General features: G+C 39.6%; 1 protein-coding gene across 1 annotated transcript in view; it reads left to right on the forward strand.

The window, feature by feature from the left end:
• Window positions 1–24,084, forward strand: part of LOC110158737 (cGMP-specific 3',5'-cyclic phosphodiesterase-like) — a 121,449-nt gene that overhangs the window by 16,648 nt on the left and 80,717 nt on the right. The window contains 4 exon segments of the mRNA XM_055156646.1: window positions 15,216–15,305; window positions 19,923–19,994; window positions 20,078–20,167; window positions 23,660–23,797. Coding sequence (XP_055012621.1) covers window positions 15,216–15,305; window positions 19,923–19,994; window positions 20,078–20,167; window positions 23,660–23,797 — 390 coding nt within the window.

Here is a 24,084-nt window from a genome sequence, read left to right on the forward strand (position 1 = left end):
TCTCCGTTACTTTTCCCTCCGTTACCGTGACCTTTCATAATAAAAAATCTCATTACTCAAAAAGTAAGAGGTTTTTCAACCTAATCTTGTTCCATATGGTAGAAAACTATATGAAGCAAATATTCAAACCAGTTTGTTAAGGATATGTAAGTGAGAACCAAGAGTTATCACTGTTTGTATTTATTGCCCAAAAAGTGCTGCATATTTCATTCCCTCCGCTACCGACATGAGTTTTAAAATTTTTTGTCAACAACTTGAAAGAATATCACAGGTTTAACTTTACCCTGTTGGAGTGTAACTCTTTCCTACATTCTGATACTTTACTTATTTCAATAGTCCCTCTAGTTTCTGAATAAGAGACATTTGAATGTAAAAAATCTGCCCCATTTCCCTCCATTACCGCTTGACCGGACCCTAAAGTAATTTTGTTCAAAGTTCACATATGTTAAATGCAGAAAAATTGACAAAAAGACTAAATATGAGCCCACAAACTAACACAAGAATCACATTTCAGAACATGTTTGCACAGATCAAAACTACAGTAAGATTTAGTTTTATTTTTGTTGTTTGTGGGGGAAATTATGGTACTTCCAGAAATGCCGCTTTTGCGATTTGCTAATTGCGATTCTGATTTGATTAAGATGAATCTTGCAGCCCTGTGTAAACGTAATTATTATTTCCCATGACAATACATGGCTCATTAGAAGCAAGGAAAAATATTGATACATGTGCGAGTTATTACTCTTACACAACAAGTTTTTCCTTTATCAACTTACGTCTCTCACGTCTCTTGTACTTTCTGAGATTTCCGTGTGTTGTCCGTAGAGCTGTCACGTCTTTGATTATATCTGTCACAGCGAGGAAACCGGTTTATCTCGCCACATCTGTCATGACAACAGAAAACAGGACTAGAGCACGTTTACGGTACCAACTGCAGAATGAAAGCACCTTTGTCCTTGTTCTAATAATAACAAATGCAAACTACAATTTAGATAATAAAAATACACAAAGCATGTTTTCATATTTTCCAATGGTTAAAAAAAGAAAAAGAAAAATTCAGCTATTTAAAAGGGTCATACTGGTATTTTATTGTAAAAGTGTCGCTTAGGGTCAAAATGAGACCACCGCCATTCAGTGTTGCCAGATTGGGTTTAGTGATTTCCACCCAATCACTCTCGAAAACCAAGTCTGATTCATCAGCTGGTTTCACCTCGTAGAAACCGTCTGACCTCGCAGCATTAGGATTTTTTCGCTTGACGGTAAGCGGGTACCTTTTTTATTTAAACAATCGCTGCTATTTGGTTATGACATATGTAATGCGCTGCTAACGGGGCTAACTGGTAGATTAAGCTTTTCCCAAATCCCGTAGGAAGAAGGACAATAACGTCTTTCCCCTTGATAAAATTCACCAAACATTCTCTTTGTTCTGGCTTTAAATCCTCGATCTCGGGAATCGTTGCCAACACAAAATGTGTGTCTCTTCGCTGATTGTCTGATGCCCGAACTTGCACTTCTGGGGTTTTTGCAGAACGTCTAGTGTATTCCTATTCCTGACTTAGTCGCTGGAGAGAAATGAAATTGAGTGGAGGCACTAGTTGGCGCCAGCCTGGCTATCAAAAACCTGCCCTCTTCAGCAAAAAATGCCCAACAACGTTTTATCATAGAAAACATTTGATCTTTGAATAAACTTATGAATAATGTATGTTGCCAGTATTGAGAAAACATGTTAAATGTAACACAGTATTTTCATTTATCAAAGAAAAAAATGTAATTTAGGCTAATATTTGAATAAACATGTTGTAATGTAATCTATTGGCTTTTTAAAAACATTGCCAGGATTGAGAAAACAAGTTATGTAAAACCTTTGGTAAAACGTAGAACAGCTTTTGCATCACGCATAAAAATGAATATCATCAATGATACTCGGCTACTGTGAGAACATCTGGCAAACACAGATCCTGCCTACTCGTACATCGAAGAATTGAATCTCTGCAACAGCTGAACACTGGGGAGGTCTGAACGTAGCAGACGCTCGTTCATTTGTGCCGGAGCACCTCCATAAGACTGGACAGGAGTGAAAGTCCCATGCGGTTCCTCTCGTTATTGCGTTATTGTGTATCGTGTTGATTGGTGTGAAAACAAAAACGCCCAAACTTGTTGAAAGTCGCCCAAACATTATCTGCTCGCCTAGGCTTCCCCTCCCGGCAGCAAAACTCTGCTCTGACCTTGTTTTTTTTATTAATTTATTCTATTTTCATTAGTGAGTGTGGGCTATACTTGGGAGAACAAAAGTTACTCCATTACGGATTATCATTACTAAATTTGTATATTTCTGCAGCACTAGCACACAGATGTTTTAATGGTTCTTTTAATTCAAATGGCCGAACATTAGGCGTCAGTAATTCATACATTTATTCATTAGCCCCTCAGCTTTTTAAATAATTGATAGCATTAGCTTCTCCCTGCTGCTCGTGACCCCTACGTGTCCAGTAACGATGACGCGTGTGTGCTCGACCTGAAGGAGCGCCACGACAGAACGCCTCTATCCACGTCTGCGATTGTGCCCAGGCATTTATTTATGATTGTGAGGACTAAAATATTTACACACTCTCACATTATGGGGACCAGGCTTCAAAATGGGGACAAAAATCAGGTCCCCATTATGGCATGTGTGCTTTTTATTTGTACAGGGACAGTGCACAGCAATACATGAACCAAGACAGAAGTCATAGGAAAGATGCCGGTGCAGGTTATTAGCCTGATTCATCAGCCAGTTTCACTTTGTGGAAACGAATCCCGTAGGAAGAAGGGCAATAACATCTTTCCCCTTGATAAAATTCACCAAATATTCTCTTTGTTCCGGTTAAATCCTCAATCTCGCCAGCGCAGAATGTATGGCTCTTGCCTGCTAGTAATGCTAATTTACACCTGTAGTCCCTGAGGTGGAAATACAGATTCAGTGTATATACATAAACTGACCAAAAATAAATTAAAACAGATAATACTTAGGGTTACAGTGTTGAAATACTATTGCAAAAACAACTTACATGCAACCACATGCACTCTTAGCCTCTTTCACCCTGTATCAAGGCGCACACACACACACACACACACACACACACACACACACACACACACAGCGATCGACTAATCATTCAAATCACACTCATCTGTAATGTGTACAAACTTGTTTAGAGATCAGCCACTTCTTTGTCAGACGTGCAAACATTTGAAAACTTGTGCAGGTTTACACACACTCACATTATGGGGACCAGCCTTAATTATGGGGACAAAAATCAGGTCCCCATTATGTAAAATTCTTTATTATTAGACCAGCAATAAGTTTTCATGTACAGATATGGGTAAAAATTGTGTGTAAAGGTGTAGTTTGCAGTGGCCAGTTTGCACTTATTCCTCACTTTCCTAGCACATCCTAGCATCCAGTGAGGTTCATTTGATCATACAGTAGTTTATTTTATTAGGTTCTTTTTTCAGACCAAGAGTTTGTTTTTCATACTTGACAGTTTTGACTGCTCACTAGTGCACTTCCTCAGAGTGGTCATGTGATGTGGCTGTGACGTGTCCGCTCAGCTGATTTAAACAGGTTTTGGCGCTGTCTTCCTACCAGAAGAGGCAGGATGACAGCGCCATCTGCAGTCCAACTTCCTCAGGACAGTATCCCCGGTGTGTGAGAGTAAAAAAGCCCCCTCGTCCCGGTTTATAGGTAGTGAGCAGTCGAAACTGTCTGAAAAAATAACCTGAGAACATACATCCTTGCATCCTAAATAATTCACCGTAATGACTTTAAAAGCACTTTTCAGGCTACAACAACTAACGGTGCACTTCCTGGTTCAGAGAGGATAAAACCGCTTATTAGTTGCACATGTAGCGGCCTCATTTTGACCTTAAAAGCTGCTTATACAATATATGTGTACTGCCAATTGTTTTCTCAATACATATACAGAAAGTGTGAGAAATTTATTTTGGTCAAAAAAGTTTCGCAGCCCATCCAAGCTGCTTCTTCAGTTCTGGTCAGACACTGGTGGACACTGCCTTATTATTATTTTACTTATTTACTGCTATTTTATGATTTTTATGATCTTGTTTTTATTTACTATGACTGGTTTTATTGTTTTAGGACTGTAATGTTTGTTGTTTTATGATCTCTGTGCAGCACTTTGTAAACTACTTTGTTTGTAAAATGTGCTATAGAAATAAAGTGGATTTGGATTTTATATCTGTCTGAAGGGAGGAGCTAACTACACTGAAACTACTCTGAAACTAACACACTATTGTTTTCAGTTTCTGTTTGTTTAGTTTAAGATTAGGTCAGTAGTTGCTATATTTAGGCTCCAGATAATGAAGATAAGTCAGTGTAATGTCCCTAAGAAGCGCGTGAACCCAGCATGCGTGCACTTCCTGTTGACTCCCAAATACAGGGGCCGAAGGGACGTCCACCTGTGCCCAATTAGACCCCGTCGCTGTGAGACTGAGCGCTCGAGGATCCCACTATTTTTAGAGTGTTTGTGCGAGAACTGTTGTGGATAATTATAATGGATGTAGTTGGATAATAACAGCTTCGGTGATGGAAAGATGGTATGGTACAATAGAAATGACTGAGCAGGTAGGAGACAGACTGCCAAGAGTGCGACAAGTTTATTAAAAAGTTTACTGAGAAACGCTCTTTGAATGATCAGAAGGATTTAGGTGTCATAAGAGAACGACAAAATATTCTGTCTCATTAATAGAAAAAGCTCTAACCCTGTAGTTTATACTTCTACAATCTGTGTGTCATTCGTTCATTTGTTTTTCAAAATAAAACCAAAAACTATTTTCTTCATTATTTGTCTCCAAAACCAAAATGAAAAAATAGATAATGATGTGTTTTTGCAGTTTTCATTTTGTGTTTAAATGAAAAATGGAAAAAAAACAAAAAAACAAAACAGATAACGACCTTTTCCCATTGGCGTGACTTAAACTGTGATGCCGAACTAAACCAGGACTGAACCAGGACTAAATCAGGTTCGGGACCAGACCGGAACCAGACCGGGACTTAGCCCAGGACTCAGACCGAGACCAGATCAGTTCTGAGTCCAGGACCAGGACCAGGAATGAGACCAGGAGTGAGACCAGGAGTGAGACCAGGACTGAGACCAGGACTGAGACCAGGACCAGACTGTAATTGAGCCCGGGACTAGACCAGGACCAGACCATAATTGAGCCCAGGACTAGACCAGGACCAGACCATAATTGAGTCCAGGACTAGACCAGGACCAGACCGTAATTGAGCCCGGGACCAGACCAGGACCAGACCTCGATTGAGACCGGGACCAGGACCAGGACTGAGACTGGGACTGAGACCAGGACTGAGACCAGGACTAAGACCGGGACCAGAGCAGGGTTAGACCAAGACTGAGACCAGGACTGAGGCTGGGACCAGACCAGGACTGAAAACGGTTTAGTCCTGTTTTAGTCCTGGTTCAGTCCAGCATCGCAGTTGAAGTTACATAAACAGGAAATGTCCATTATCCATTTTTTCCATTTGTCATTTAAACACAAAATCGAAAACTGAAAAAACGAATCGTTATCCATTTTTTCATTTTGGGTTTGGAGTCCTGCTCTAGTCCCGCTCTGGTCCCGGTCTGGTCTCGGACCTGGATCAGTCCTGGTTCAGTCCGTACCCGGTGCAAAAGTTCGGCATCTCAGTCACGGAAGTCACATAAACGGGAAACGGCCGTTATCCGTTTTTTCCATTCTTCATTTAAACACAAAATCTAAAACTGAAAAAACTAATCGTTATCCATTTTTTCATTTTGGTTTTGGAGACAAATAGCGAAGAAAACTGTTGTTTTTTCATTTTCTCATTTTTGGTTTTATATTGAAAAACGAATGAACGAATGACACAAATTTTCTACCTCTTAAGTTTTCTGAAACACATCGGATTATTGTATTACTTTAGCAGTTCATAATTCTAAGGTTACATTTACTTGAGTAACTTTTTAAAGAAATGATACTTTTCAGTGTACTTTTCTCACTGCATACTTCTCCTACTCCAAATTCAGTAGTGTTTTTATTGAAGTACCAGTACTCCTACATAAGTAAAAGTGTTGGTTGCTTTTTCCGCTGTAAGAAAATGTTTAAAACGTTTTATCAAATGCAGAGGACAAATTTCCCTACGGGGACAATAAAGTACCTTTTATGTTGACAAAATGAAATGATTTGATTTATGATTCTCGCGCCGCTCCTTCAGATATAATGTAGTTTTTCTCATTTCTGTGTCTGTTCTGTAAAAAACATCAGATCTTGTGCTTTATTTAATGTTTTGTCCTTGGAATTACATCAACTTCAAACTATTAAAAAATCAGATGTTACCTCCTGACATTTACTCTTTAATTATTCTTACTTTAGAGGTAGTTTTGTACTCATCATTACTAATTTTTTGGACCGCTACTTTGCACTTCCACTTGAGATATATATTTTAACGTTACTCTTACTGTGTGCAATTTTTGGCTACTCTACCCACCTCTGCTTCTGCCAAATCTTATCAAAGCGAGCACTCTGATATCAGACTCCAATTGCAATGCTTGTCAGAAAAATTGCAACTATAATTTTTCAAAATCTTCATGCCCTGCTAACTTTATTATCTTTTATGGCAAATGCAGCAAATATACACTGCAAAAAGCTTGGCCAAAATTTAAGATAGAAACTTAAATCTAATAGAAAATGACTTAAAAGTAGTAAAATTATCTTTTCATGCAGCAAGATAATTTTATTTGACAAGTTATTTTAAAATAAACTACCTTTAGACTAGAATTAAGCCGTCTCTGGTAAGTGTTCACAGGCTGGAAAAGAAGTTTATGGAGGCAAAGTTTTAGATAAACATACTTAAATCCAGTTTCTGATTTGTGTTCATGGCCGGATAATAAGTTCTCAGATGTTAATTCTAGATAAAAAGCTTTAACTTCTGCTAAATTCTAGATAAACATACTTAAAACAAGTTTATGATTTGTATGAATGACCTGATAATAAATTCAAAGATGTTAAATTCTAGATATAAGTACTTGTCTGATAGTAGTTAGTAGCGATGGGCATTCGATAAAATTTTCTTAATCGATCGTTAGGGGAATTAATGATTGGTTTTCAATTAATCATCAACGTTTTTATATTAAAATGATCATCATTTTTATTACTAATCTGCATAAACAAACTCAACTATAAACAACAACATATAAACATAACCACTATAGAGCCACATCAGACCGTTTGAGGTTATAATGTGTTTAATGCAGCTTTGACACGTTTGTTTACGATTTACAGAAATTAAACTTATTTGCATAAACTATAAGCGCTGACAAAAAACCCCAGCTCGCTCCTTGTGCGCTGATGTGGTTCAGGTTCTGTCGGACTAAAGGACACGACTCCGTGAAATATGAGTGTTCTTTCTGTGACAGAGGGATGTGCTGCTCATGGTGAGTCTGTTCTGTGTGTGTGTCGTGTTGGAGATGGTTCATGTTTTCAGAGATCATACGTGTGCAGGTTTAGAGCAGCTCTTTATTTAACGTTTCATTCACTTTATTTATGTTGGTCACTTTATTTATTTTGGCTTCTGTTGTGATGAAAAGACTGAAAAGCGTTTGTCTATTGGACGCATGTGACTCTGATACTGCGTTTACATGCACCATGACGAAACCAGGATACTCAAAAAACCCGTTCATACCCAGACCAGGAGCTGGAACATAGGACTGTGAGGTCACAACTCCAGTGTTTGCTCTGTCAGACGCAGCCTCGTCTTCTTACATTACACAGCAACCTACATTCGGATTGTCGATTAAAAATGAACGTGATCGATGAAATTCTTAATGATCAATTATCGATTAGTCGAATAATCATGCCCATCGCTAGAAGTTAGTCCATTTGTACTAATCATAAACTTCAGTGCAATAACCACAACCAAAATGAATGTCTAGTTTTTGGCTAGAAGTTACATACCTTAGCTTTAATGTTAAAATAGAAAAAAATATATATATTGCATGGAGTTGGGAGAAAATAAAAGAATATATAGCAGTTAGTAGTGGAGCAAAATTATTGTTCATGTATGTTTTTTGATCGTCCACATTGGTCTACTCTGCATTTAAATCAATACCTGCGTGTGCTGTTCTAACCGCGGCAGATGTGAATGAGAACAACCCGATACTGCTTCCAGGAAGTGAACCTGCGTCATCCGTCCAGGGAGTCCCCGGCTCTGATTGGCTCTGCACACAACGAGACCGAACCCAAGCCTCCCTTTAGGCCGTTAATATTAGTTTATTCCACAGTATCTTCCAGGGACACGGGCCAAACCATTGTGGCCACAACGGGGGGAGCCTGGCCTAATCAATACATTCTCTGTACGCCATCCAAAACGCAATTAAACCTGACAATCAATCACTCACCGAGCTGGCTCCCTCTCGCCGCCGCACATTTCTCGGATTTTGGAAATGATTGACGAGGTAAACTTTGCGGCCGCGTTTTCTGTCGTCAAATGATGGCCTGTGCAAACGCGTCCAGGAAGTGTAGAGTTACCGTGACAGCAACATATAGTTTAGCGCTGATTGCTTTGGCGGGCCGCTGGAAACCTGAGGGTATTTTCACGGCGAAATGTGGATCTACATTGTGTTTTTTTTCCGCAGAAGCAAATGCCTTGAGTCAACACGGGGGATGCCAGTGAAAGTAAAGCCGCAAAGGAGAGGGCTGGGAGGTTTGCAGGTGGTAGATTGTAAAAAGCAAATGTTTTCTAATCATTTAATGCACCGCAACTATTCATTAAAGGTCTTAAATTACACAAAATTGATTCTTGTGAGGTTTAATGTTGTTACCTCATGGTTTTATTACATTGTGAGTTCACCAAAACACACCTAGAGCTGTGTTTTGTTTCATTCACACATGTTTGAGTAATCCTTTATCAGCACTGTTGGGCAAGTTACTTTAAAACTGTAATGTGTTGCTGTCATTTTGTAAGTCAATTAAGTAATTCATTACATTATAATATTACTAGATTTAAAATGTAAAACATTACAGGACTATTGCAGCACTTTTAAGTTACCAAAATAACTATTAAACTATTAAATTAAAAGAAGATGCTGAACTTTTGCACCTTATATGGACTGAACCAGGACTGAACCAGGACTAAACTAGGTCTAAACCAGGCCTGAACCGAGGATTAAACCAGGACTGAACTAGGTCTAAACCAGAACTGACCCAGGTCTAAACCAAGTCTAAACCAGGTCTAAACCAGGACTAAACCAGGACCAAACCAGGACTAATCTTGGACTAGAATTTGGAATTTAGGACTGCCCCTGAGAGAACCCCGAGCCTGTGGAGCAGGGTGTCCGCAAGGCGCAATCGGGCATCAGCTGCATTTAGCCCTGTGGAGCGTGGACGTCTGCGCCGGTCCTTTCGCTCACGGTCATGCGACAGTCTATGCGGGCGCCTCTCCGGCATTTCACTGCTGCTCATATTGCGGTGATTTTAGCGAATTTGTATGAAGAAAAAAACACAACTTCAATCCAGGTTAAAAAAGCATTGTAACGACATTTGTACCGAGTAAAATATTACTATTTTTTCCCAGTAATACCTTACATTTCTGCATTACAGCAAAAAAGTAATACGTTACAGTAATTCGTTACTTCATTACTCCCAACACTGTTTACCAGGGTATGCCCAGGTTTGACTACCCCAAATTTAAGACTTTAAGACCTTTTTAAGACCACATAAATGAAAATTAAGACCAACATCGCACTTATTATGACCAACCAGCTACTGTATCTAGAATCTAAGAGCCGCTGTGGATTAAACCTGCACTTCCCCATAATCCATCCAACGTCTTCCTCCACTGTACTGATTGTTTTACTCAATCCCGGCGCCGGCGCCAAAACAAAAGTATTGTTTGCACATACTCCAAATTCATGTTACATGATTTCACATTGCTGTTGTTTTTTCCTCTCTCCGTTTAACGTTGCACTGCAGCTCGGTTGAGTATACAAAAAATAGGCTAATGATATTGTGCCTAATGATAATCTGGTGCGATTTATAGTCTGAAAAATACGTTAATCTAAAAGTGCCACAACTACATTTTAAAAGGGAAATCAGTTGATGTATTTAAAATTTTATCTGGGTAATTTTTTGCAGCATTTTTATTTCTGATATGGTAAAGTAGAAGAATCTTATGTGCACACTCTAAAGACTTGATTTCAAAACAGTGTCCAGACGACTACCTCTGAAACCTCTCTCTTCTACCTCGGCGCACTCCTGGATGAATGAATGATTACACAGCTATAGTTCGTAAGCTATTTATGCATCTACATGAGCTAGTAATCAATATAATGCATAAAACGCCAGCGTATGTTTTGTGGCCTCTTGAAGCAGCACAATGAGCCGTGCTATTAATGTACACTTGAATATGTGTACGCTCTGGTTGGCTCCGGATGTGCAGGAAATGTGTCTAATACTGTTATTATATTAGGTCAGGGCAGTGCATGTTAATGAACGTACAGGAGACACTTGTCAGATAACCACGGGCTAATTTCCACCTGTTGTCCTCTCACATTCACTCCTTCCATTGGTTTATAAATCAAATAATGATAGTTGAATTGAAATTTTAAAGAGCCTGTTTAGCCAAATTGACTTTTTTTTTTGAGCTTTAACCACATTTTAATGGTTTCTGTCATTTATAACAACATGGGTCTTTTTTAAATGAAGAGTAAAAACATCTGGCTCAGACTGACTAAATAGGAATTTAATAAGTGTAATGTTTATGTTTAGAAAATGTATATTGAAAACCACTACATTTTTATTCTAATAAGACGGAATAAAACAGGAAATTGTGATTAAATGCAAAAAAAAAAAAAACTATATATTTTTTGTGTTGTTTAATTGAGCTGTTTCTTACTGAATCCGTGTATCATTCAGTCATTCGTTTCTCAATATAAAACCAAAAATAAAAAAAAAAAACTAAACATTTTCTTCATTATTTGTCTCCAAAACTAAAATGAAAAAACTGATAATGATTTGTTTTTTTAAGTTTTTTATTTTGTGTTTAAATGAATAATGGGAAAAAAATGGATAATGACCGTTTCCCGTTTCCATGACTTAAACTGCGATGCCGGACTTTTGTGTCGCATACGGACTGAACCAGGACTAAACTAGGACTAAAGCAGACCAGGACCAGACCGGGACCAGGACCAAGACTGAGACTGGGAGTGAGGCTGGGACCAGACCAGGACCAGACCGTGATTGAGACCGGGACTGAGACCGGGACGACACCGGGACAACACCGGGACCAGACCGAGACGAGACCGGGACTGAGACTGGGACTGAAACTGGGACCGAAACTGGGACCAGACCAGGACCAGACCGTGATTGAGACCGGGACTGAAACTGAGACCAGACCGGGACCAGATCGTGATTGAGATTGGCACCAGTCCGGGACCAGACCGTGATTGAGACCAGGACTGAGACCGGGAAGACACCGGGACGACACCGGGACCAGACTGAGACCAGACTGGGACTGAGACCGGGACCAGACCGGGACCAGACTGTGATTGAGACTGGGACTGAAACCGGGACCAGACCGGGACCAGACCGTTATTGAGACTGGGACTGAAACTGGGACCAGACCGGGATCAGATCGTGATTGAGACCGGGACTGAAACCGAGACCAGACCGGGACCAGACCGTGATTGAGACTGGGACTGAGACTGGAACTAGACCGGGACCAGGCCAGGACCAGACCGTGATTGAGACCGGGACTGAGACCGAGACCAGCCCATGACAGAAAATGATTTAGTCCTGGTTTAGTCCTGTTTTAGTCCTGATTCAATCCTGGTTCAGTCCGGCTTTGCAGTTTAAGCCGTTATCCATTTTTTAAAATTTTTCATTTAAACACAAATCGAAAACTGAAAAAACGAATCGTTACCTGTTTTTTCATTTTGGTTTAAGAGACAAATAATAAAGAAAATAGTTGTTTTTTTTGTTTTTTTACGGATTTTACTGCTCCACATCAACAGCACATTGTAATCCATGACCTGTGAATGTGACTTTTTCAGTATCAATACCCTCTCAAATGAGTATATAGTTCTGATATTAGTTTTAGTATTGATCATATCTGATTTATGACTCTGTCTGTCTCTGTATGTTCATTTTAATTACTTCATTTTTCAGTTCACATTTGAGCTTAAACACAACACCACTTTATAACTTCAAAACTTCAAAGCAACAGATCCAAAATAATGTATTTATACACGAGTTAAAAGTAGAGTTCTTCTCGTGTGAGTGTTTGTGACATGTCTCTCCGCCGTTTATAAAATGAGTCCTGTGGAGTCTCAAAGATAATGGCCCCGTCCTGTGAGGGAGACCGCTTGTTTAAAGGTCACTGTGTGCTGAGAGACAAGCAAATAACACAAAGAACAAATGAACAAAAAAACTCAAAAGCAAAACCAGACTGTGGGTTTATTTAGGGCCGCGTAATACATCGCAGAATCAAAAATGCAATTTGAGCTGGTGCAATTATTTCGATTAGGGCTGCGCAATTTATATATGTATATGTATTTTGCACTGACATCACGCTGGGGGTGTTCTACATGTACTTTTATTATGCAATGTTGCCATGGTGACACAATGCACACAATAGCAAACACAGCCCAGAAATGTCCACATAATCTGAAAAAATACAAAGTGGATTTAAACCGAACAATTTCTGGACATTTAAGCGTTTATGATCTTGTTTAGGGGTTTGATTTACAACAAAAAAGTGAGAAAAACTTAAAAATTCACTCACTCATCTCACCTGTAGTACCAACAAAGTGTTTTTTTGTTTTTTTTTATCCAATTTGGTCAAAATAAAGTTCACATTAAAGTCTAACAAAACCTCAGACAGAGCAGTGCTTACAGTGGATGATCAGGGTTCTCGCATAGTCTTAAAAAGTCTTAAAAGCATTGAATTTATGAATTTGGAATTTTTATATCTGGGTCTTAAAATTTGTGCAGTATGTAACTTCTCTATATCACATTTCTTTTTAAAAGTTTAATTTGTCAACCACCATTATTTGGTTCAATAACATCGCCTAAATAAAGAGCGGCAGCGGAACCAGTAATTGAGAACGCAACGCAGCCCCGGGTCGAAAATCTCGAACGCGTCACTGAAGATCACACGCTACGAATCAGAAAATTAAAGAAAATCTGTTTATTAATGTTTTTTAACATTGGTTTTACGTTACTGAGCGATAAATTTCATGCTGGAGTTACGGAGAAGAGACTCTCTACTCCTCAGATTCTTTTGTTTGAGAAATAAATTAACACAAATTCAAGAATTTTGTTTTTCTTTGCTGGTAGGTCTATGAAATAGGCAGTGAAATAGGTGTTAAGTTTTTATATAAATGGTCTTAAAGAGGTTTTGAAAAGACTTGAATTTAACTTGAAGAAACCTGAAGGAACCCTGGATGACATCAGCTGCAAAGTATCAGTATCGATATCGCAGTTTTGGCTTCTTATTTTCTTTTACAGAGCCCATATCACAGTATTTTCCGATTTATAATATTTCCTCATCACAAACAGACCTGGAGTTGTGTTTTATTTCATTCACACATGTTTAACACACAAAACCTGCATATTTAGGCTGAGTTCTTCTCTCAAAACACTCTATTCTACCTTGTGATGTCATGTGGTAGTACAAGAAGTGCTCCACTGTGTTTTTAAACTCCATACATCTTCACTAGCTCAGCTCTGGAATACCAATCTCTTCTGAACTAAAGGTAAAAGGAGCTGTCAACTTAAAAACAGAGCATTTTGAGCTTTGGAGATGTCGACAGACTAGCAGGCATTATTCACGCTTACGTCACAAACCAGGAAGACGTTTGGAAAAGTGCAATGACAACTTCCGGTGTAGTTACCGACGATGGGCTTGCCAAACATGGATTTATTAAAACCGACTGTGATAAAACCCATTGAAGACGTATGTGCTGTTTGGACTCATCTTGAATTTGGCGCCTCGTCTCTTCTAATCGCATGTTCCCAATGCGCTCAAACCGTGTGTCATTCGTTCACTCGTTTTTCATTATTAAACCAAAAATAAGAAGATGAAAAAAACAACCATTTTCTTCATTATTTGTCTCCAAAACCAAAATGAAAAAACAGATAACGATTCGTTTTTTCAGTTTTCGATTTTGTGTTTAAATGAAGAATGGTAAAAACGGATAACGACCGTTTCTCGTTTACGTGACTTCCGTGACTGCGATGCCGAACTTTTGCACCACATACAGACAGAACCAGGACTGATCCAGGTCCGGGACCAGACCGGGACCAGACCGAGACCAGACCGGGACCAAAACGGGACCAGAGCGGACTCCGAGATTTGACTTCGAGCCTCAGCTTCGATCTTCGGCCCTGCCGTGGGCTCTGAGCCTCCGGTCTGGTCCCGGCCTGGTCTCGATTTGGTCTCGGTCTCAGTCCTGGTACTGAAAAACGAATGAACGAATGATCCACAGATTGCGCTCGGAGTTGTGTGTCAGTGGGGAAATTATGAAAACTGCGGTATTGTTGTAATTGTTGATTCGCCCAACATAAAGGAACGCTACAATGACACGGAGATGAAGAAAACTGGGCCTAGGAAGTTGTAATCGCATCTTTCCAAACGTCTTCCTGGTTTGTGACGTAAGCGTGAATAAAGCCTGTACTAAAGCGTTACTCAAACATGTGTGAATGAAACAAAACACATCTTATTTTGGTGAGGTAATAAGATTTATAAACATATATCCCAAGTCTAATCGCAATCACAATACCTCACAAAACAGTTAAATATCTTTTCTATACCGACTATTCTGCTTGTGATGTTTAATCCTCGCCGAGCATTGATCTTCTCCATAGCCACTTTTACACATCCCTTCATGTCTTTGTCTGTATTGATTTCTTCGTGATGACTTTAAATAACAGACTGCAGGTTACACGGGGCTCTCCTATCCTTTATGAAAGAGCTTTTCCAAGTAGAGAGGAGACGGTCAATAGCCCCATGAGCATAAGAATAACAATGAACTCCTACATTTGGTCGTTTAAATCGTTTCGTGCTTGGAAAGACTTGGATTTTGAGGCGGGGATTTAAATGCGCTCGTCGATATTGTTCAAATAAGAAATAATAAATTAAAAAGTGTGTGTTTTTGCTTTGTTTTTGCTTTGTTTTTGCGTAGGATCCCAGGTTTAACGCCGAAGTGGACCTCATCACAGGCTACAAAACCCAGAGCATCCTGTGTCTGCCGATCAAGAACCACAGAGATGAGGTAATGGATTTGCTCTTTCCTTTTTTCTAAGTTTAGCATTCTGAATAATGTTTGAACGTCTCTACGCAACCCTCCTCTCTCTTTCTCTTTCATTTTTTTTTTAAGTTTACAAAATTTCCCTTCGGCTTTCATGAGTGAATCAAAATAATTTTATAAAGATTTGTCAAAAACTGTACAGCTATCAAATTTTATTGTTCACAGTGTGCAAAAAAGATTGTGATTTTATGTTTTTTTTTATGTTTATGTTTAATGACGGTTATTGACCCTATGACCAAACAACTGTGAAATCTTAAATTTTCTTTCATCCACATTTGCCACATTTACACGAGAGCTTTAATTTAATTCTGAATAAAAAATTATTCCGCTTTAAAAAGAACATATAAACACTTAATCCTTAATGAAAATGATTATTCGGAATTAAACTTAATTCCAAAGTAAGTGGGTGGTTTATTCAGATTTCAATGCTGAATTAATTTATTCCTCGATCATGTAAACGTTTATTCTTCTTAAAAATAATTGTGGTCATTCAGCGCATGCTCGTTGGGTCGCCCTTCTGACGCGATCCGGACGATCCAGCTCCATCAGTCCTGGCTTCGGACTTTCATCCACGTCTCTTTGGATTTGTGAGCGGGATGCAGGAGTGGGCTGAGGTAGAGCAGCCGTTGACTCAGTTTGTCTTCTTCCTCCCTTCTCCGACACTCTTCCCTTCTCCTCCTCGGCCGACAGACGTAAAGCGTGAAGAGAAATTTCTCCATCTGCTGCTTAAATATCATGGGAATGACTGTGGAAAAAGTTTGGCTCATATTTGTGTCCGTGGTGTGACGACAAACCGAGATGACAAAAACTCAGTAGCAGCTGAAGTGTGTGTTTTCTTCCGGTCGACGTGAATATGTTCGTGTCCCTGTCCAATCAAAACCTTTCCCCACCAGACATTGAATGGAATTAAATAAAGGCGATTTAAGGTGTTTTCCATGTAAACCTCAATTCGGAATTATTATTTCCACGTAAACTAGAAGGAGAATATTTTAATTCCAAACTATTTAATTCAGAACAATTAATTTGTATGGAAGCCGGAAGGGCTCATAACAAACGCAAACGCCGCAACAAATACAAACGCGACAACACAAACACCACAACACAAAACAAACACCACAACACAAATACAAACCCACAACACAAACACATACAAACACCACAACACCACAACAACACAAATGCAAACACCACAACACAAAACAAACACAACATACAAACACACAAACAACAACAAATACAACACAACACAAACACAAACACCAAACACACACAACAAAATGCAAACACACAACACAAATGCAACACCACAACACAAACACAAACACAAACACAACACCAAACACACAACACAAATACAAACACCACAACACAAAACAAACACAACACAAATACAAACACACAACACAAACAAACACAAACACAACACAACACAACACAACACACAAACAAACACAAACACACAACACAAACAAACACAACACAAACACAAACACAAATACAAACAGCAAACACCACAACACAAACACAAACACCAAACAAACACAAACAACAAACAAACAAACACAAACACACACAACACACAACACAAACAAACACACAACACAAATACAAACACACAACACAAATACAAACAACACCAAACACAAACACAAAACACCACAAACACAAACACACAAACACAAACACAAACACAACACAAATACAAACCACACAAACACAAACACCAACAACACCACAACACACAACACAAACACACAACACAAATACAAACACCACACACACAACACAAACACAAACACAAACACAAACACCACAACACACCACAACACAAACACAACAACACAAATACAAACACACAATACACAAACACACACAAAACACAAACACCACAAACAAACACAACAAACACCACAACACAAAAACAACAACAACAAAACACAAACACAACAAACAACCACAACACAAATACAACACACAAACAACAAACAAACACACAAAACACAAACACCACAACACAAACAACACAAATACACAAATACAAACACCACAACACAAACACCACAACCAAACACACAAATACAAACACAAAACAACACAACAACACAAACAAACCACAACACACAAACACCACAACACACAACACAAACACACACAAACACAAATACAAACACAAACACACCAAACACAAACACAAACACAAACCAAACACAAAAAACAAACACAAACACACAAACAAACACAAACACCAAACACACAACACAACATACAAACACACAACACACACACACAACACACAACACAAATACAAACCCACAACACAAATACAAACACACACAACACAAACAAAACACAACACACAAACACAAACACACAACACACACAACACAAACAAACACACAACACAAACAAACACAAACACAACACAAAAACAAACACAAAACACAAACACAAACACAAACACAAACCACAACACAAACAAACAACACAAACACAACACAAATGCAAACACAAACAAACAACAAACACAAAACACAACAACAAAACAAACACACAACAACACAACACAAAATACAAACACACACACAAACAAACACCAAACACAATACAAACACACAACACACAAATACAACACCACAACACAAATACAAACACCACAACACAAATACAAACACCACAACACAAACAAACACACAACAAAAACACAACAACACAAATACAAACACCACAACACAAATACAAACACCACAACACAAACACACCACATACAAAACACAACACAAATAAAACACAACACAAACAAACACCACAACACAAATACAAACACACAACACAAATACAAACACCACAACACAAACAAATACAAACACACAATACAAACAACACACAAACAACACACACACAAACAAACACAAACAAACACAAATACAAACACCACAAACACAAATACAAAACACCACACACACAAACACAAACACAAATACAAACACACAACACAACACAAACAAACACACAACACAAAAAATACAAACACCAAACACAAACAAACACAAACACACAACACACAAATACAAACACACAACACAACACAAACAACACACACACAAACACCACAAACACAAACAACAACACAACACAAAACAAACCACAACAAACAAACAACAAAACACCCACAACAAACTACAAAACACACAACAAAACACCACAACACAAACAAATACAAACAAATACAAACACCACACAACATGCAAACAACACACAAATACAACACCACAACACACAAAACAAACAACAAACAATACAAACACAAACACAAACACAAACACAACACACAAACAAAACAAAACAAAACAACAACACACCAAACACACAACAAACACAACAAACACAACACAAATGCACAACACAAACAACACAAAACACAACATACAACACCACAACACAAATGCAAACACACCACAACACAAACAAACACCACAACACAAAGCAAACACACAACCACAAACAAACACAACAACAACACACAACACAAACACAAACAAAAACACACACAACAAACACAAACACACAACACACAACAAAACACACAACACAAACACAAACAAACACACAAACAACAAACACAAACACACACACAACAAACACAAACACACAACACAAATGCAAACACCACAACACAAAACACACAAACACAAACACAAACACAAACAAACACAAACTACAAACACAACACACAAACACAAACACAAACACAAACAAAATAAACAAACACAAACACACCAAACACAAACAAACCAACACACACAAACACAACACAAACACAAACACACAACACACAACACCACAACACCACAACACACACAAACACACAAACAACACACAAACAAACACAAAACAAACACAAACACAAATACAAAACACCAAACACACAATACAAACACCACAACACAAATGCAAACCCACAACACAAATACAAACACCACAACACAAATACAAACCCACAACAGAAGTGACTTTACTTACATTTCCAACTTCGTTCACCTTTATTTTTCACATTCACTTCCCGCCTGATCCCTTAACGCTTCGCTTGGTCTGTTGGAAAATTTTGTTGTGTTGTCGCATTTGTATCTGTTGCGGCATTTGTGTTTGTTATAAGGTCTCCTGGCTTCCGTAAATTCGGAATTAAAATCATGTAAATATGGCCATTGTCTAATATGTGACCAGTTTTATTAAATCTAAATTTCTGAATACTAAAATTAAGTAAATGTGACAGCTAGATAAAAAAAAATAACAATAATAATAAATACTGTTTTGTATAGATTTAGATTATTATTATTATTTTTTACTTCTACAATTGTCGCAAATTAATTGATTAGTTGTTATGGGTTATTTGTGTCCAGAATAATCACGAATAACCAAATAATCTTGCAGTCACGATTAGTTTCTCAGCTTTATTCTTGCTACTCTAACAGCTTCACATCAATACTCAAAACTCAATAGTTATTTTTCTAGTCTGACCACTCAATAAACTAAAAAAAACCTTTGAAAAACTTTTGAAATTCCTTGTGCGATTGTTGCTTTCAGGTGGTCGGTGTAGCCCAGGCCATCAATAAGAAGTGTGGGGAGGACGGTGCGTTTACTGAACAGGACGAAAAGGTAAATATCTCAAATGCGCTCAGTTACTTTTGAACACACACAAAGCAGAATCTGTTTTTACCGCTGTCATGTTTTCCCTTCAGGACTTCTCGGCGTACTTGGCCTTTTCAGGGATCGTCCTCCACAACGCTCAGCTCTACGAAACGTCACAGCTCGAAAACCGACGCAACCAGGTTACTATGGAGATTTATTAGTATTATTATATTCTTGGTTCATATGATCTTTAAAAAATGTGAACATTATTATTATTATTATTAAGATGCGTGTTACTTTTTCTGAGGAGGGTGACCCTACATGCAAGTCTCCGTCTAGATGTAATGAACTAGAATGTTTCACAGTAAAGCATTAGACTTATCTGTCTCCATGGAGGCAAGCAGGTCGAGGCAGAGTCTTGCGCGGGTCCATTTTTGGAGAACCACACCCGTCCGCACCCGCGCCGTTCAGCACCACACCCGCCCATTTACCCGTTAACACTGCACCTGTTACCCACCCATGCCCACGGTAAATCGGGGTCAGACCATTAGTCCGACAGCCCTATAATCCAGGACTAAACCAGGACTGAACCTACGCCGTGTCATCAGGGGATTATAAATATATACATGCCACAACTGCAGAGACCAGGACTACACCAGGACTGAACAAGGACTGAACCAGGACTAAACCAGGACTAAACCAGGACTGGACTGAACAAGGACTGAACCAGGACTGAACCAGGACTAAACCAGGACTGAACAAGGACTGAACCAGGACTACACCAGGACTGAACAAGGACTGAACCAGGACTAAACCAGGACTGAACAAGGACTGAACCAGGACTAAACCAGGACTGAACAAGGACTGAACCAGGACTGAACAAGGACTGAACCAGGACTAAACCAGGACTACACCAGGACTGAACAAGGACTGAACCAGGACTAAACCAGGACTAAACCAGGACTGGACTGGACTAGGACTGAACCAGGACTGGGCCAGGTCTAAACCAGGACTAAACCTGGACTGGACCAGGTCTAAACCAGGACTAAACCTGAACTGGACCAGGTCTAAACCAGGACTAAACCTGGACTGGACCAGGTCTAAACCAGGACTAAACCAGGACTGGAAACAAGGACTGAACCAGGACTAAACCAGGACTAAAACCAGGACTAACCAGGACTGGACTAGGACTGAACCAGGACTGGGCCAGGTCTAAACCAGGACTAAACCTGGACTGGACCAGGACTGAACAGGACTAAACCAGGACTAAACCAGGACTACACCAGGACTAAACCAGAACTGGACTAGGACTGAACCAGGACTGGGGAAAAACCAGGACTAAACCTGGACTGGACCAGGACTCTAAACCAGGACTAAACCTGGACCAGGTCTAAACCAGGACTAAACCAGGACTGAACAGGACTAAACCAGGACTACACCAGGACTAAACCAGGACTAAACCAGGACTGGACTAGGACTGAACCAGGACTGGGCCAGGTCTAAACCAGGACTAAACCTGGACTGGACCAGGTCTAAACCAGGACTAAACCTGGACTGGACCAGGTCTAAACCAGGACTAAACCTGGACTGGACCAGGTCTAAACCAGGACTACACCAGGACTGAACAAGGACTGAACCAGGACTAAACCAGGACTAAACCAGGACTGGACTAGGACTGAACCAGGACTGGGCCAGGTCTAAACCAGGACTAAACCTGGACTGGACCAGGTCTAAACCAGGACTAAACCTGGACTGGACCAGGTCTAAACCAGGACTAAACCAGGACTGGACTAGGACTGAACCAGGACTGGGCCAGGTCTAAACCAGGACTAAACCTGGACTGGACTAACAGGACTCTAAACCAGGACTAAACCTGGAGGACTGGACTAGGACTGAACCAGGACTAAATCAGGACTAAAACAGGAGTGCAGCCGCCAAGCCGTTCACCTCCACTGATGGTTTTATGTGATTAAAAACTCTAAAGTCTCTCAGTCTGGTCCATCGTTCAAGGAAAAGATGGGAAATGACAATTGTTTCTCAAGTACTTTTCTCCTGTGTGTAATCACTACCCGCCCATAAAATTCCAAAACGTTAAAACTTGCTCGTTTCAGTGACTAGTTGCGGGTACCCAACCCGGTGCAAGATTCTGGGCCAAAGTACAGATCAGTTCAGTGGAGAGGCAAGCCCATTCACACAATAAGGTATTTCTGAACAATAAAATCACCTCTAATGAAACAAAGGCTGAATAGACCATTAATGCCATACTGTGGAACATACCAAGCAAAGCAATAACATCTCCCTAAAGAAAAAAAAAAGGTGGCGTACCCTCCACCAGAAAAGTTACACAGTGCATCTTTAAGTACTAGGGTTAGGATGTATAAGAACTAAGGGCAGGTTCACACTCATTACATTCTCACATTCATTATGTCATAGTTTGGACTAAACTTTAAGTAAGAAATGTAAGAAAAACATAACTAGTGTGAAGGCAGGATAAGAACAAGAAGTTAGAGGCTCTGTACCCGATTTTGTTTCCATGTATTTCAGCAAAAAATCTCTCGCTCCGTATATTGCTTAAGCAGCTCTTGCAGTCAAAATAAATTTGCAGTGTAACGTCTGCATATAAAGTTGTTTTTCCCCCACTCTGTTCTCTGAAAGTTGTAAAAAACACTTATAAACTCATCATTCGGAATGCATAAGGTAAGTAAGGAATAACTTTGGTACTTCTAAAATCAGATACAGCATCTTAATATCCACATGTTTAAATATACTACTTTAAAATGTGTATTGTAACTTTTGCCAAAATGTAAGAAAACTGTAGTTTCTTTTCGTAAAAACAGGTTAGACAGTCAAATTATCAAGATCACATTGTCAAGTATAAGTTTTAGAGTATATTGAATATAATATATACTCACTAAATACTTAAAGGTGATTGTGTAACTTTTCTGGAGAAGGGTCGGCCACCTGTTTTTCTCCAGGGAGATTTTACTACTTTGTCTGAAATATTTCACAGAATGGGATTAAACCTTTTTATCATCATGGATACAAAATCAAGCCACAGGTCAGATCTGTGGAAAGACGACCCCACTCACAGTCAGATTATTGGTGAAAACCTAAGTGGAAAATTGTAAGCCTGAATGATTTATTATACCGTATTTTCCGCACTATAAGGCACACTCATAAGTGTCCAGCCCCATCAAAAAACGACCCCCACAAAGCCCCACAATCTAGAGCGCCCTATACACGAATCCACTTGGGTGTCCCAACACGACTTCAGTAAACTACAAACACACACGGAGCAGACAGCGACCGCACAGAGACAAACACCCGCAGCCACACTCATCACTCCACGCCGACGAGGAACGGAACGGAAGAACGAACCGAAAAAGCGAGTCCAGTGTGCCACTTCTAGACACGACTGAACAACTGAGTCACTGCGAACACGCCGACAATCCAGCGGTCCCAGACAGCACCCTCCCTACACGCCACAACTGAACAAAGCCCAGAGTCACCGTGAACGCAACAAACAAAGTCCAACTGACCCATCCAACTGTTGTGTTTCGTTTAAAGTCCGATGCGGTTTATTTGTGAAAAAAGTTTGAAAATAGACCATTTAATGACAGTGCGCCTTATAATCCAGAGCGCCCTATAGTGCGGAAAACACAGTAAGTCTTTAATTCGATGTTTGTGTGCAGGTGTTACTTGACCTGGCCAGCCTGATCTTCGAGGAGCAGCAGTGTCTGGAGGTGTTACTGAGGAAGATCGCAGGGACCATCATGTCCTTCATGCAGGCCCAGGCGTGCACGGTCTTCATCGCCGACGAAGACTCTCTGGTACGTTCACGCTCACACTCACACTCTCGCACCTGCAGAGTAAATAAATCCTCCACATTTTACAGGTAGGTATTTCTGTTATAAGGAATCTAAGCCTATAATTTAACCGCGTTGTGACGGCCGCTCCGCAAACAGTGCGGCGTGTTAGCGTTATGTAACGGCGATTTCTCTGTCATAACAAGCGTAAATCACGTCATAAAAAGTCTATGTTTAGCCTCACTGCCGCTAGCACGAGCAAACAGCGCAGGGTATTTTTGCTTCCTCTTCCCGTTAGTCGAGCTGCATCC

This window comes from Boleophthalmus pectinirostris, unplaced genomic scaffold (genome assembly GCF_026225935.1).
Source record: "Boleophthalmus pectinirostris isolate CB_2022bp ecotype Guang Dong unplaced genomic scaffold, ASM2622593v1 HiC_scaffold_20, whole genome shotgun sequence".
NCBI classification, from domain to species: Eukaryota; Metazoa; Chordata; class Actinopteri; order Gobiiformes; family Gobiidae; genus Boleophthalmus; species Boleophthalmus pectinirostris.